General features: G+C 39.5%; 1 protein-coding gene across 22 annotated transcripts in view; it reads right to left on the minus strand.

Moving 5' to 3' along the window:
* Window positions 1-16912, minus strand: part of SMG7 (SMG7 nonsense mediated mRNA decay factor) — an 88602-nt gene that overhangs the window by 6699 nt on the left and 64991 nt on the right. For 9 of the 22 annotated variants that reach the window (XM_007989238.3, XM_007989229.3, XM_007989228.3 and 6 more), the window contains 7 exons: window positions 15882-15942; window positions 6653-6772; window positions 5262-5688; window positions 3310-3454; window positions 2194-2576; window positions 1175-1546; window positions 259-408 (listed from right to left, as the gene is read on the minus strand). In XM_007989238.3, the coding sequence (XP_007987429.2) occupies window positions 259-408; window positions 1175-1546; window positions 2194-2576; window positions 3310-3454; window positions 5262-5688; window positions 6653-6772; window positions 15882-15942 (1658 nt within the window). The remainder of the gene's footprint in view (window positions 1-258; window positions 409-1174; window positions 1547-2193; window positions 2577-3309; window positions 3455-5261; window positions 5689-6652; window positions 6773-15881; window positions 15943-16912) is intronic. The other 13 variants (XM_073011687.1, XM_073011686.1, XM_073011685.1 and 10 more) reach the window with 3 other exon arrangements.

A 16912-nucleotide genomic window follows, 5' to 3' on the forward strand; every position in this document is an offset into this window, starting at 1 on the left:
CCAGCTCTGCAGAATGTTTTCTGGATAACACATAAAACCAAGGTATGTCTCTACAATTTGGGAGAAATATAAAGTCAGAAATGCTTTGTTATATCCTACTACCATCTTAAGGTTGGTTTAGGGAATTAGAAAATATGTTTTACAGTTCTGAAAAGGACAGCCCCAGGAAGATAAGAAATCACCTAATCTGTGTACTACAATATCTCAGAAAAGCAGCTGGGAGTTAGAGCAAGAAGCAGAATTATGTCAAATACATACAAAAAGGCTTCGTCCAGGAAGAGAGGCGAGAGGCCCCAGCAGAGCCGGGTAAAGATCAGGAGGGTTAGAAAAAATCAGCTCTTCCTCTTCCTCCAAGGCAGCCAGACTCTTTAACAGGTCCGGAGGAAGCAGAGGGGAGCTCTTGGGGTCCTAGTGACAGAAAGGATCACAGTGAGATGCCATAAGGGACAACAAAAGCATAAAGGAATAGTAGTATGATTAGGTGGAAGAAGACAACTAAAGTCAAGGGGATAGTGAGATAGATGGTATTAGGCAAGGAGAAAAAAGGCTCTGAAATGCAAAGGCAAAGCAACACAAGGACAATACTGGAGAAAGTTCAAGACAAGAGAAAAGCAAAAATACTGACAGAGCAGAACACAAAAGGTGAATGTGGCTAGTTAAGTAAAACAATGCTATGGAGCAAAATAATTAGCATCTCTTGCGCTAACAAAGAAAGAAACAGATCTTTTAAAAAGTTACTAACATTCACCTGCTTCTCATGAATAAAAAGGGCAAAGAAAGGGACCTCCACTGTCCAAGATAACTGGTTAACTTTGTTCCTCTCAGAGAGCAACTTAAGTATCAGTAAACCTATTTTTAAACTTAGATGATTCAGCCCAACTGAGAGGAGTGCTTTGTCTCAGAATTCTCTAACATGCTGTTTTAGAGATTTCTGTACATGGTTTCTTTGCCAGACCATCAGAGTTCTGAATCAGTTACAGAATTCTTCAGCTTCCAAACTAAAACATACTGTGCAACTTTGAGGAGGAAACCAAGAGCTACACCAATACTCAGTGGCATTCTATAGTACTAAAGAATAAGAGTGGCCTCTTTATAAGATCCATTTGAGATATTCAAAAGATAGTCAACCCCAAGCCTATCTCCAAAATGCCCGGTGATAGGAAAGAACACACACCTCAAATGGCATCCTGGGTACAGGATCCTGCTCTGGACGGAAGACTCCTGGTGACCGTTTGCCCCTGCGGTCTATATTTGCTTGCTGTGCCATTACAGATCTGTTATCAGCCATGCTGTAGGAAGAATCCCAGTAGAATTCTGGGACCTTGACTTCTGAGGGATTATGGTTATATGGCTCCATGGGAAAAGGCTTCATTTTTTTTTCTAGAGGCTGTTGCTGCATTACAGGAGGTTGCAATGACGGCTCAAACAGTTTTATGGGGTCTTGGGTCTGAAGGTAGTAGGGCTGTTTCACAGGCATAATTTTCCCTAATGGGCCTTGAACCTGAGGGGGATTCCACAGCTGTTTGGAGGCATCTGCCTGTTGATACTAAAAAAGAGATGCCTGTCATCAAGGTGAGGATAAAATGCAATATTACTTATAATGAATGCTAAAGAATCACAGAATGAACTTGAGGTGTTTTCCAGGCAACAAAACTCTAGGCAAGACAGCAGTTTCCTTTACCTTTTGGGCTTTTCAATACACAGAGCTTTTTGGGAACAGATTATGGGCACCACATTCATATTTTCTTTTAATTCAACTATTTAAGAGGGTTAATGAATGAATGAATATATTTGCATAAGAGTGTTTGTTTCCCTTTTCTGCTTCAAGTGCTGTGCTTCAAACGACAACATTTAAGATCGGTGTTACATCTGTCTTAGTACTTCATCAAGACTGTGATTCTATTTCCCTAGTAGTTTATGTTCCTATAGAATTATTTGCAGAAAATCCATTTTCAATAAAATGGACATTCAGTAGCAGCCAAGAATGGTAGTTAAGATCTAGTATTATACACTTTACAAAAGTAAGGAAAACATTTGAACTTTCATAAACAGTAGAGACAATACTTTTGCCTTCTCATAATCACTACAAATCTAAAGAAGTATGTCAAAGTTCAATCAGCATTTCTAACACTGAATCTTTCAGCATTTCCCTTTATTTCATTTAGCTGAACAGTACACACAACTGTAACTTACCTGCTGGAATCCAGAGTGGTGAGGCGGGCTTTTCCCCAAAGCTGGTACAGCTTTTGTAGGGGACTGTTGTTGCTGAGTTAGAGCTTGAACCTGCAACTGGCTTGTAGACTGTGCTGTTGGCTGAGCTGGTAAAGATGTAAGGGGTTGCTGGGAAGGTGGCTGTGATTGTTGAGGTCCCTGGTTCATTGGCCCTGGTCCAGAGGGCCGTTGCTGGCTGTAAGGAATGTGGGACTGTTTCCCAGCTTGCACCTGGTTTCCTGCTGGAGAGTGAGCTGTAGGCTGAAGAAAGGTTCCTGGGACAGAAACACCAGCTGGGAAGGTGTAACCTGAGCCCATAGAAAATGCCACAGGAGGGGGGATAACATATGTTGGTGGTGGAAACCCTTCAAAACAGAAGAACACAGATTTAGTTCTAAAGAAACAGCAAAAAATTCATTTTTTTAAAAACACGTAAGTAGAGGGAGTCCTCTAACACATCATAAAAGAGATAGTCATGTTGTCAATCTTTTTTTTTTTTTTTTTTTTTGAGACAGAGTCTCGCTCTGTCGCCCAGGCTGGAGTGCAGTGACCGGATCTCAGCTCACTGCAAGCTCCGCCTCCCGGGTTTACGCCATTCTCCTGCCTCAGCCTCCCGAGTAGCTGGGACCACAGGCACCCGCCACCTTGCCCGGCTAGTTTTTTTTTTTTAGTAGAGACGGGGTTTCACCGTGTTAGCCAGGATGGTCTCGATCTCCTGACCTCGTAATCCGCCCATCTCGGCCTCCCAAAGTGTTGGGATTACAGGCGTCAGCCACCGCGCCCGGCCTGTTGTCAATCTTTAACTTGATTTGAAGAATTAAAAATAGACTACTGACACTTTTCCTCTATCCACTGAAGTAATCAGTGTTCTGTAAGTAGCTTCTGTGTTCAGTGATAGGATTTCCTTCATAATAACAAACATGCACTTGCATGTACACTACACAGAAACATTTCAAAAATAATTTTATAAGCATTAGGGAAAACAGAACTTTCTTTGGGTTAGTAACATTACTCTAACAGAATACACATTTCTCAGTGAGTGAACAGAAATTCTTGCACAGAAAAGATTAAGTAGAAGAAATTATAAAACATATTTACCTGGCCTGCTGGGAAGAGGAGGGAAGGCTCCAGGGTGATGAATGGGGATGAACTGGGAGTTACTTGCTTGAGTTGGGGTTTGAGTTACAGGTGTTTTTCTGGCTTCAGACACTGGAGTCTTTCTTAGTTCTGTCTGGGATTTTACCTGTGACCAAGAGAAGCAAAACTATAATAAACTGAAACTCAAACGTGCCAGAAAAAAGACCCTACTCTTAAGTATTTAAAACTTCATTAGATCAAAAAGGACATGCTGAAGATATTTAAATTCACCTAAGTTAAAAATGGAATATCAAAGCAAATTATTTAATAGCCAATAAAAGATAATTTTACTATCTTAGTTTTACTAATTATTTTGCTTTCCCATGATCACAAAAATCCAAATATGTAAAGGACCTTAGAGTCCATTTGTTTTACAAATGAGATGCCTGATGCTAACAAGCTGAAAAAAACTTGTCTATGACTTTAAGTTGCTTGTTCTGGGGCCCAGGGTTCTCTATATTCTATTTCATTAAACAGCATACATGAATTATGAACCAATAGTGACCGTTAACCCATAGGTGAGTTATCTTGGCCCTCAGTTTAATTTCATCTGGGTAGCCATATGTGTACAGTCAGGTATCCACCTTCCACCCTGCAACTTTACCACCCTTCAGAATAAATAAGGATACTTTTAGCAGTAAGGAACAGGCCCTGAGATCCTATAGATGGAGCCAGAGAGTAGATGTCATATGCACCGCTCAAAGTTGAGCAAAATCAGGGAAAATATCAGCATTTATAGAAAACTCGGGATGAAGTACAGAGTGTGGTGATATGTTGACTCTTTCTCACTTTAATCATTTATGGCTGATTTGAGATGGATGAGAAACCAAAAAAGGAGATTCTGTTTTCAGTAGGACCTTATTGGGAGCAGTTAGAGAATAGAGGCAGGGTAAGCAGAAAATGCTGGACTCATTATCCCTAAAACTCTGATCCTTTGGCTTTCTAGTTCATTTTTTTTTCTTGCCTTTCCCTAGCATCTCTCTCTCTCCCCCATGTCTTAATTTCTACCTTGTCTTTTGTTTCTCTCCCTGATATAATCTTAAAATAGAACTATTATTATTTTTCTTTCTCAAAAAAAATTAGAGAAATACATCAAAGGTACTATTTATTTGTAAGCAGCCTTCAACCATGTAAACTTTCTCATGCAAACACATACATTTGCTAAAATGTGTTAACAACTCACATGGCCACTTAAGTATTTATTCAAACATTAATAGTATCAATAAAACCATCACAGAATAAAGGCCCTTTTCTGTTTATATGAAATCATCTTATCTATTTGGAAAAATATTTTAATAAAAAGAAAGTCACAAATAACTGAGCAGTGCTTATCTTTTCCCAGCAAGAAACCTGGGTTCTTCCTTTATAAATTCCCAGGATCCAAGATAAGATTAAAGTGATATTAATACCACTAGCTGGGACAAGTATAATTGTCAAGAAAAACAGCCTCATATTTTTCCAAGAAGAAAATACATATATACGTGTGTATATATATTACGGTGAATCTTAAACCCCCCCCCCCGCAGAAGCCTTAATATGCTTTTGGTTCTACTGGATCTACAGAAGACCCCAAATCTCCACTATAGCATTGACAAATAGTAGTTCTTATCTTCCAAATAAAATATAATCCTGTGTGAAACTGATGACTGCAACTAATCCTTTCAAACTGCTTAAACTGGAGAGGACTGACAAAAGTGTCAAATCAGGTTGAGTTTTTTTTTTTTTCACTCGCAATTCCCAAGAATTGATAAAATGACCATCTATCACAGCTCTTTATATAACCTTACTATGCATTTAAATAATGCATTTAAACTTGCAGGACAGTCAATTCTCATGGCTTTAGAACAAAATGAAAAATCTTGCCTTTTGTGTGAGCCTTCCTCTACCTGCTTTATAGTTCAAATACAGCTTACCTGCACTGCCACATTCTGCTTTCCTGTTTCCTGTAACTTTTCTAAGGTGCATTTCTTGGTTTCAGTTTTCCTCTTGTTGTTGTCCTTCTTTCCATCATTCTTAGTTACAGTTATTCCTTTGCTATAGTCCCTTCTCACCTCTTTGGGAGGAAAACTTCTTCCTTGGTCTCTGTTCACTTCTCGTGGCTTAATGTTTTCTTTGAAGGTAACCACTGGCTTCTCTCCTGTGTCACAGTTGTTGCTCAAATTTCGGCTTGTAGATAGCACTGATTTTAGCCCTGGGCTCCCATCTGCAGCCAGCGACTCTATTACAGATGTTTCTTGCAGAATGAGGTTCTCTTTGGCTTCACTGGGGTCTTCCAGTATTAATTCTGGGATTTCTGTGATAAACAACAATTTCCCTACCTCATTTTCACACTGAATTAGCCTAAAAAAGCAAAAATAAATCCATATATGAAAAACATTAACTTAAAAAATAACTGAATTGTGTGTGAATCCAAGTCAATATATTCCTAGCACTAATAACCACGGAAACAGCCGGATATAACAATGTGGATTCAGGTAACACAAAAAGTAGTTATGTAGAAATTGAGGTTCTCATTATCACACTTAACATCGTCACAATGTATCCCTCCCTCTGCTCTTTCAACGTTTACTAGAACTTACATTTTCTGAGCATGCTTCAAGTGCAAGACACTAGTCTAGGGCCCTTGATATGTCTTATAAGGTAGCTATATATAATTCCTATTTTATGGATGTGAAAATTGAAGCTCGGAGGTGGTAAGTTCATTCAAACATGCAAGCATTTAAGTACCTACTGTATGACAGAAACCTGAATACAAAATTGAATAAGCAGTTACTGACTTTCGAAAGGTTATAATCTACTGGGGAGATCCCAAGGACACCCACTTGAGAAGCTGCGGAACTAGAAATGGAACTCAAACCAATTGAATGACAAAACCTGTGTTCTTTCCCCTACACTAACGACCACATCTGCTTTGTATTTAACTGGCTACTGGCACCATCTTAGTCTGTCCTGCCTGAAACTGACCACCATGCCCAGGCCAATACAAATTACCATGACTGTGGAAGTACAATTCAGTTATAGATTTACAGATATATTTATAAATTAGAGCAGAAACTCATGATAAACAAAAAAGACAACCAAGTCCTCTATAATACACAATAAGGAGAACAGAGATTCTAAATAAAGATATACTTATTCACTAGGGTTATAATTAGATGTTGTGCTACCAACATGTCAACTTAAGAGTTCATGATCGACAATATTTATACCAAAGCCTAAAATACGTAACTTGTGAGGTGTGTGTGTGTGTGTTTATCTAAAAAGGTGGTTAAATAGGGGCAGACCAGAAGCTCCATGGACATACCTTGGCTGATTATCAGCAATCCATTTGCCTATAGCAATCAAGCGCTGCTGTCGTAATCGTCGTTGCTGGCCTTCTTTGTCTCCTGTAATACCCTGGTGACCTTTGGAAAAATCCAAGTTCCTAAAATTGACACAAACAAGTTATGAGAATATTAAATTGCTAAAGATATTTTCCAGGCAACTAAGTTCACCTGATTAACTGTAATGGCTTCAGATTATTTTCCATACAGGTGAGCTACTTGAGGTAATCAACTGCATTTATTAGAATTTATACTCCCAGAGATTTTTACAAACTACAAAATAAAGCAGAAAAGAAAATATACAAATTCATTACATTAATGTAATATTTTTACTCACATTTCACTTTCTAGTTGGGGAGCTCAAATAAACCACAACTTTGTATTAGAAAAGATTCTTTTATCATTTTAAGAATAAAGTTTTATAAACACTTATCTTGCGTGCTAAGTAATTTGCTTGAAAATGACCACAGCAATGCTAAGAGTCTCTGAGGTGCCTATTCTAATAAATAATATTAATCTATCTGCTTTATGGCAGACCATTATAAATCAGAAAAATGTATAAATATCATAAAGCATATAGAGTAACTCATTGATATCAGAAGGGTAAACCAACCTGAGAAAATAAAGCTTTTTCAGATTGCTCATTAAACTTTTTTTTTTTTTTTTTTTTTTTTTTTTTTTTGAGACGGAGTCTTGCTCTGTCGCCCAGGCTGGACTGCAGTGGCGCGATCTCGGCTCACTGCAAGCTCCGCCTCCTGGGTTTACGCCATTCTCCTGCCTCAGCCTCCCGAGTAGCTGGGACTACAGGCGCCCGCTACCTCGCCCGGTTAGTTTTTTGTATTTTTAGTAGAGACGGGGTTTCACCGTGTTAGCCAGGATGGTCTCGATCTCCTGACCTTGTGATCCGCCCGCCTCGGCCTCCCAAAGTGCTGGGATTACAGGCTTGAGCCACCGCGCCCGGCCTAAACTTTTTTTTTAAAGAAGATTTAAGAATTGCCAGGCAGAAGGCTAGATGCTGAGGACACAAAGATAAATAAGAGTCCCTACCTTTGGGAATAAATAATTATGATTCAATCTGATAAGCATCATAATAAGAACTATGCAAAGAGTAAGTGAATACAGTAAAAGGAGGATGAGTTCCTTCTGAGAAGCTCTGAAAGGTTTCATAGAGTGACAGCTGAGCTGGACCTTGACAGGTATGGCTAAGTGCTTACCAGGCTGGTGATGGAAGGGCAGCAGAGGAGAAGGAAATGTTCTAGGCACAACATGAACAAAGGTGTGGAGGAATAGAAACAGGGAGCTATTCAAGTGTAGCACATAGTGTACAGAGTTTATAAATATTGGGGGAAGTGGCAGAAAGTAAGGCTGAACAACTAAGAGCTGGATAGTGCTGGAACTTGAGCATCAAGCTAAAAGAGACAGTGGAGCAATCGGGAATGGGTAAATAAAAATATTAGTCAGAGTGTGGGGTGGGGGGCACGCCCAAGATGGCCGAATAGGAAGAACTCCAGCCTCCAGCTCCCAGTGTGAGCGACACAGAAGACGGGTGATTTCTGCATTTTCAACTGAGTTACCGGGTTCATCTAACTGCAGCGTGTCGGACAGTTGGCGCTGGTCCGTGGGTGCAGCCTGACCAGTGAGAGCTGAAGCAGGGCGAGGCATTGCCTCACCTGGGAAGCGCAAGGGGGAAGGGAATTCCTTTTCCTAGCCAAAGGAAAGTGAGACACACAACACCTGGAAAATCGGGTAACTCCCACCCTAATACTGCGCTTTACCAAGGATCTTAGCAAACGGCACACCAAGAGATTATATCCCACACCTGGCCCGGAGGGTCCCATGCCCACGGAGCATCCCTCATTGCTAGCACAGCAGTCTGAGATGTAACTGCAAGGAGGCAGTGAGGCTGGGGTGGGGTGCCTGCCATTGCTGGGGCTTAAGTAGGTAAACAAAGGTGCCTGGAAGCTCCAATTGGGTGGAGCCCACCACAGCTCAAGGAGGCCGACTTGCCTCTGTAGATTCCTCCTCTGGGGACAGGGCATAGCTAAACAAAAAGCAGCAGAAACCTTGGCAGAGGTAAATGCCCCTATCTGACAGCTTTCAAGACAGCAGTGGATCTCCCAGCACGGAGGCTGAGATCTGAGAACGGACAGATTGCCTGCTCAAGTGGGTCCCTGACCCCTGAGTAGCCTAACTGGGAGACATCCCCCACTAGGTGCAGATCAACACCTCACACCTCACAGATGGGGTACACCCCTGAGACGAAGCTTCCAGAGCAAGAATCAGACAGCAACACTCGCTGTTCAGCAATATTCTATCTTCTGCAGCCTCTGCTGCTGATACTCAGGCAAACAGGGTCTGGAGTGGACCTCAAGCAAACTCCAACAGACCTACAGCTGAGGGTCCTGACTATTAGAAGGAAAACTAACAAGCAGAAAGGACACCCACACCAAACCCCATCAGTATGTCACCATCATCAAAGATGAAAGGCAGATAAAACCACAAAGATGGGGAAAAAGCAGTGCAGAAAAGCTGGAAATTCAAAAAATCAGAGCGTATCTCCCCCTCCAAAGGAACGCAGCTCACTGCCAGCAACAGAACAAAGCTGGACGGAGAATGACTTTGACGAGTTGAGAGAAGAAGACTTCAGTCAATCAAACTTCTCAGAGCTAAAGGAGGAACTACGTAAACAGTGCAAAGAAACTAAAAACCTTGAAAAAAGAATGGATGAGTGGATAACTAGAATAATCAATGCAGAGAAGACCTTAAAAGAACTGATACAGATGAAAACAATAACACGAGAACTACGTGACAAATGCACAAGCTTCAGTAACTAATTCGATCAACTGGAAGAAAGAGTATCAGCAACTGAAGATCAAATGAATGAAATGAAGTGAGAAGAGAAGTGTAGAGAAAAAAAGAGTAAAAAGAAATGAACAAAGCCTCCAAGAAGTATGGGATTATGTGAAAAGACCAAATCTATGTCTGATTGGTGTGCTTGAAAGTGACGGGGAAAATGGAACCAAATTGGAAAACACTCTGCAAGATACAATCCAGGAGAACTTCCCTAACCTAGTAAGGCAGGCCAACATTCAAATTCGGGAAATACAGAGAACACTACAAAGATGCTCCTCGAGAAGAGCAACTCCAAGACACATAATTGTCAGATTCACAAAAGTTGAAATGAAGGAAAAAATGTTAAGGGCAGCCAGAGAGAAAGGTTGGGTTATACACAAAGGGCAGACTAACATCAGACTAACAGCAGATCGCTCGGTAGAAACTCTCCAAGCCAGAAGAGAGTGGGGGCCAATATTCAACATTCTTAAAGAAAAGAATTTTCAACCCAGAATTTCATATCCAGCCAAACTAAGTTTCAGAAGTGAAGGAGAAATAAAATCCTTTACAGACAAGCAAATGCTTAGAGATTTTGTCACCACAAGGCCTGCCCTACAAGAGATCCTGAAGGAAGCACGAAACGTGGAAAGGAACAACAGGTACCAGCCATTGCAAAAACATGTCAAAATGTAAAGTCCATCAATGCTAGGAAGAAACTGTATCAACTAGCGAGCAAAATAACCAGCTAATATAATGACAGGATCAAGTTCACACATAACAATATTAACCTTAAATGTAAATGGACTAAATGGTCCAATTAAAAGACACAGACTGGCAAATTGGATAAAGAGTCAAGACCCATCAGTTTGCTGTATTCAGGAGACCCGTCTCACATGCAGAGACACACATAGGCTCAAAATAAAGGGATGGAGGACGATCTACCAAGCAAATGGAAAACAAAAAAAGCAGGGGTTGCAATCCTAGTCTCTGATAAAACAGACATTAAACCATCAAAGATCAAAAGAGACAAAGAAGGCCATTACATAATGGTAAAGGGATCAATTCATCAGGAAGAGCTAACTATCCTAAATATATACGCACCCAATACAGGAGCACCCAGATTCATAAAGCAAGTCCTTAGAGACTTACAAAGAGACTTAAGACTCCCATACAATGGGAGACTTTAACACCCCACTGTCAACATTAGATCAACGAGACAGGAAGTTAACAAGGATATCCAGGAATTGAACTCAACTCTGCACCAAGCGGACCTAATAGACATCTACAGAACTCTCCACCCCAAATCAAAAGAAGATACATTCTTCTCAGCACCACATCACACTTATTCCAAAACTGACCACATAGTTGGAAGTAAAGTACTCCTCAGCAAATGTAAAAGAACAGAAATTTTAACAAACTGTCTCTCAGACTACAGTGCAATCAAACTAGAAATCAGGACTAAGAAACTCAATCAAAATCGCTCAACTACATGGAAACTGAACAACCTGCTCCTGAATGACTACTGGGTACATAACAAAATGAAGGCAGAAATAAAGATGTTCTTTGAAACCAATGAGAACAAAGATACAACATACCAGAATCTCTGGGACACATTTAAAGCAGTGCGTAGAGGGAAATTTATAGCACTAAATGCCCACAAGAGAAAGCAGGAAAGATCTAAAATTGACACCCTATCTTCACAATTAAAAGAACTAGAGAAGCAAGAGCAAACACATTCAAAAGCTAGCAGAAGGCAACAAATAATTAAGATCAGAGCAGAACTGAAGGAGATAGAGACACAAAAAACCCTCCCAAAAAATCAATGAATCCAGGAGCTGGTTTTTTGAAAAGATCAACAAAATTGATAGATCGCTAGCAAGCCTAATAAAGAAGAAAAGAGAGAAGAATCAAATAGACGCAATAAAAAATGATAAAGGGGATATCACCAGCGATCCCACAGAAATACAAACTACCATCAGAGAATACTATAAACATCTCTAGGCAAATAAACTAGAAAACCTAGAAGAAATGGACAATTTCCTGGACACTTACATTCTCCCAAGACTAAACCAGGAAGAAGTTGAATCCCTGAATAGACCAACAGCAGGCTCTGAAATTGAGGCAATAATTAATAGCCTACCAACCAAAAAAACTTCAGGACCAGATGGATTCACAGCTGAATTCTACCAGAGGTACAAGGAGGAGTTGGTATCATTCCTTCTGAAACGATTCCAATCAATAGAAAAAGAGGGAATCCTCCCTAACTCATTTTACAAGGCCAACATCATCCTGATTACCAAAGCCTGACAGAGATACAACAAAAAAAGAGAATTTTAGACCAATATCCCTGATGAACATTGATGCAAAAATCCTCAATAAAATACTGGCAAATCGAATCCAGCAGCACATCAAAAAGCTTATCCACCATGATCAAGTGGGCTTCATCCCTGGGATGCAAGGCTGGTTCAACATATGCAAATCAATAAATGTAATCCAGCATATAAACAGAACCAAAGACAAAAACCACATGATTATCTCAATAAATGCAGAAAAGGCCTGTGACAAAATTCAACAGCCCTTCATGCTAAAAACTCTCAATAAATTCAGTATTGATGAAACATATCTCAAAATAATAAGAGTTATTTATGACAAACCCACAGCCAATATACTGAATGGGCAAAAACTGGAAGCATTCCCTTTGAAAACTGGCACAAGACAGGGACGCCCTCTCTCACCACTCCTATTCAACATAATGTTGGAAGTTCTGGCTAGGGCAATCAGGCAAGAGAAAGAAATAAAGGGTATTCAGTTAGGAAAAGAAGAAGTCAAATTGTCTCTGTTCACAGATGACACGATTGTATATTTAGAAAACCCCATTGTCTCAGCCCAAAATCTCCTTAAGCTGATAAGCAACTTCAGCAAAGTCTCAGGATACAAAATCAATGTGCAAAAATCACAAGCATTCTTATACACCAGTAACAGACAAACAGAGAGCCAAATCATGAATGAATTCCCATTCACAATAGCTTCAAAGAGAATAAAATACATAGGAATCCCACTTACAAGGGATATAAAGGACCTCTTCAAGGAGAACTACAAACCACTGCTCAGTGAAATAAAAGAGGACACAAACAAATGGAAGAACATACCATGCTCATGGATAGGAAGAATCAATATCATGAAAAATCAATATCATGAAATCAATATCATAGAAAGAATCAATATCATGAAGAATCAATATCATGAATCAATATCATGAAAAGGTAATGTACAGATTCAATGCCATCCCCATTAAGCTACCAATGACTTTCTTCATAGAAATGGAAAAAACTGCTTTAAAGTTCATATGGAACCAAAAAAGACCCCGCATTGCCAAGAAAATCCTAAGCCAAAAGAACAAAGCTGGAGGCATCACACTACCTGACTTCAAACTATGCTACAAGGCTACAGTAACCAAAACAGCATGGTACTGGTACCAAAACAGAGATATAGACCAAAGGAACAGAACAGAACCCTCAGAAATAATACCACACATCTAAAGCCATCTGATCTTTGACAAACCTGACAAAAACAAGAAATGGGGAAAGGATTCCCTATTTAATAAATGGTGCTGGGAAAATTGGCTAGCCATAGGTAGAAAGTTGAAACTGGATCCTTTCCTTACTCCTTATACAAAAATTAATTCAAGATGGATTAGAGACTTAAATGTTAGACCTAAAACCATAAAAACCCATTAGAAAACCTAGGTAATACCATTCAGGACATAGGCATGGGGAAGGACTTCATGTCTAAAACACCAAAAGCAATGGCATCAAAAGTCAAAATTGACCAATGGGACCTAATTAAACTAAAGGGCTTCTGCACAGCAAAAGAAACTACCATCAGAGTGAACGAGCAACCTACAGAATGGGAGAAAATTTTTGCAATCTACTCATCTGACAAAGGGCTAATATCTAGAACTGAATCAAATTTACAAGAAAAAAACAACCCCATCAAAAAGCAGGCAAAGGATATGAACAGACACTTCTCAAAAGAAGACATTCATACAGCCAACAGACACATGAAAAAATGCTCATCATCACTCGCCACCAGAGAAATGCAAATCAAAACCACAATGAGATACCATCTCACACCAGTTAGAATGGCAATCATTAAAAAATCAGGAAACAACAGGTGCTGGAGAGGATATGGAGAAATAGGAACACTTTTACACTGTTGGTGGGACTGTAAACTAGTTCAACCATTGTGGAAAACAGTGTGGCGATTCCTCAAGGATCAAGAACTAGAAATACCATTTGACCCAGCCATCCCATTACCGGGTATATACCCAAAGGATTATAAGTCATGCTGCTATAAAGACACATGCACACGTATGTTTATTGCGGCACTATTCACAATAGCAAAGACTTGGAATCAACCCAAATGTCCATCAGTGACAGACTGGATTAAGAAGATGTGGCACAGATACACCATGGAATACTATGCAGCCAGCCATAAAAAAGGATGAGTTCGCGTCCTTTGTAGGGACATGGATGCACCTGGAAACCATCATTCTCAGCAAACTATCACAAGAACAGAACACCAAATACTGCATGTTCTTACTCATAGGTGGGAACTGAACAATGAGATCACCTGGACACAGGAAGGGGATCATCACACACCGGGGGCTACTGTGCGGAGGGGCGAGGAGGGAAAGATAGTATTAGGAGATATACCTAATGTAAATGACGAGTTAATGGGTACAGCACACTAACATGGCATGTGTATACATACGTAACAAACCTGCACATTGTGCACATGCACCCTATAACTTAAAGTATAATAAAAAAAATGATAAAAAAAAATTAGTCATGCGACATCACTATTTCCATACTTAAAAACTGTAATTGTAGAGGCAGTGTAGAAACAGACTATAGGAGGACAGGAACTATACTTAGGGAGGTTTTTATACTTCAGGTAAACTGGTGATAAAAGCCTGAACTATGTATGGGGAAATAAGTGGAAAGAGTTCAACCTAAGAAGCATTTCAGACACAGAATTATAAAGGCTTGGTGAGAAAGACAAATGGAAACAAGAATTTTTCAGATTTTTAGCTTGGTCATATAGATGGGTAATGCCACAGGCACAGAGAGAAAATATAGAAAGAAGATTGCTTTTTGGCTGACCAAATCGGAAAATATAAGCTCAATTTTTGGTCATGTTAAAGTTTAAAATGCATAAGGGAGGTTAGATTGTTAGAATATGCACCCAAACTTCAAGAGAAGTCAGAGCTGAAAATTTGGGACATACCATTCAAGAGACATAGGGATGGATTTGATCAACAGGGTGAACGTAGAAAGTGGGAAGGAAAGGGCAAGAAAAGAATCCTGGAAAACAACAACATTCAGAGACATGTAGTTGAAAAGAAATAGTGAAAAAGACTGAGTGCTAAGGGTGGGAAAAACAGTTATCAGAGAGCTAAGGAAAAAGTTTTCATGAAGGAAGGAAATCAACGGACTCAATGCTGAAGAAAATTCAATAGGATAAAGATTATAGTCACCGGATTTTGGTATCTAGAAGGCACTGAGAGTTTAAACCGCAGTAGGCTGAAAATGATTGGGAGTTGAAATGGAGTCAGTCAGGTTGGCCCGCACTCCTCTTTTTCTTTTTTTTTAAGACGGAGTCTCGCTCTGTCACCCAGGCTGGAGTGCAGTGGCGTGATCTCGGTTCACTGCGACCTCCGCCTCCCAGGTTCAAGTGATTCTCCGGCCTCAGCCTCCTGGGTAGCTGTGACTATAGGTGCCTGCTACCATGCCCGGCTAATTTTTTTTGTATTTTTAGTAGAGACGGGGTTTTGCCAGGTTAGCCAGAATGGTCTCCATCTCCTGACCTCATGATACACCTGCCTCCACCTCCCAAAGTGCACACTACTCTTTTTAAGAAGTTTGATGATGAAAAGATAAGACAACGTAGGAAAATAGGCGGATGTAAATTCATTTTATCTTTTTAAAAGAATGGGGCACACTTAAATGTTACTAGGCTAAAGGGAATTGTTAAAAAAAGAAAAGAAAGAAAGACAAGACACTGGAAATACAATGCAGAGAGGATAACAGATGGGGCAAGGTTCTTAGGGAGGTGAGAAGGGATGGGATCAAGGGTACAGGTGGAAAGGTTACATTTTATTTTTACATTTAATTTTACATTTAATTTTTATTACACAGGAATTGAAGGCGTGACATACACAAATCCAATTCACAACAAACTTTCACTATTTTTGCTGTTACAAAAATAACACACAGCTGGGAAGATCAAAGGTTCCTCTACATCCAAGCCCAATCCCCTGCTAATTTTAATGCTGCAATCACTGGCAATGATAAAGGTACTTCAGCTATCACCTACCTGAAAGAAGGTCTCAATGCCAAGAATCCTTGTAATTCAAACTCCTCTGGAAGTGGTGTCGCTAAAGGGTCAAAATCAAAATTTGCAAACATATTAATTAAAATGTTGTTCGGTAGAATACTGTTCACTAAAATTTTTTTTTTAAATTAACATGCAGAAAGAAATTATAATGCTCATAGTTCTCTGCTCTTCTTTATAGTAATCCTGATGAAAATAACTCACCTATCAAAACTCTGCATGTTATCTTTGGGATACAGACATTCCCCTAATACTCACTTAATACTCAATGCTGAGGAGAATGGCTTTTTAAAAAATCAGCAGTCTTAAAAATTCATAGTCTTGGATCCAGTAATCCCAATGTTTAGATTACCTGTCTCTTTTTACTGAAAGCACTGAATAACACTGACATCATCTGAGAGCTTGCAAGAAATGCAGAATCTTGGGCACTAATTCAAAACTACTGAATCATAAACTGTACTTTAAAAACATTCAGGTGATTTATGTGCAAATTAATGCCTGAGGAGCATGGATTTAATAGAAAAAAAAAAGTCAGAAAGAAGCCAAGCCAGAGGTTGTTCAGTGCAGCATTATTTACAATGGGGAAAATTGTAAAGCAACAGAAAGCACATAAATGGATTATAGCACTTTCATAGGATGGAATATTATGAAGTCAGTAAAAGTCATGTTTTCGAAATGCTTAATGACACAATAAAATGCTAACAATATAATACTAAATTTCAAAATCAGGCACAAAACTTTATTTGATATGAATCATTTCCTGTGTGTGTGTGTGTGTGTGTGTGTGTACATGTAAGAAAAAGGCCCAAAGACGATACATTATCGTGACTAGTAAAAGGTATCTCTGTATGGGAGATTTGTGTTCTGTTTGTACTAAATTTTCTATGATGAGTAAGTATTACTTTGACAGAGCAATGTTCACATTAATTGCTTTTTTTTTTAATAGTAAGAATGAAGAGGAAGGAAAGAAAGAATCTGAAGGTATTACACTCTCTGAACTCCTATTTGAATGA

This window comes from Chlorocebus sabaeus, chromosome 25 (assembly GCF_047675955.1).
Source record: "Chlorocebus sabaeus isolate Y175 chromosome 25, mChlSab1.0.hap1, whole genome shotgun sequence".
In the NCBI taxonomy this organism is placed as follows: domain Eukaryota; kingdom Metazoa; phylum Chordata; class Mammalia; order Primates; family Cercopithecidae; genus Chlorocebus; species Chlorocebus sabaeus.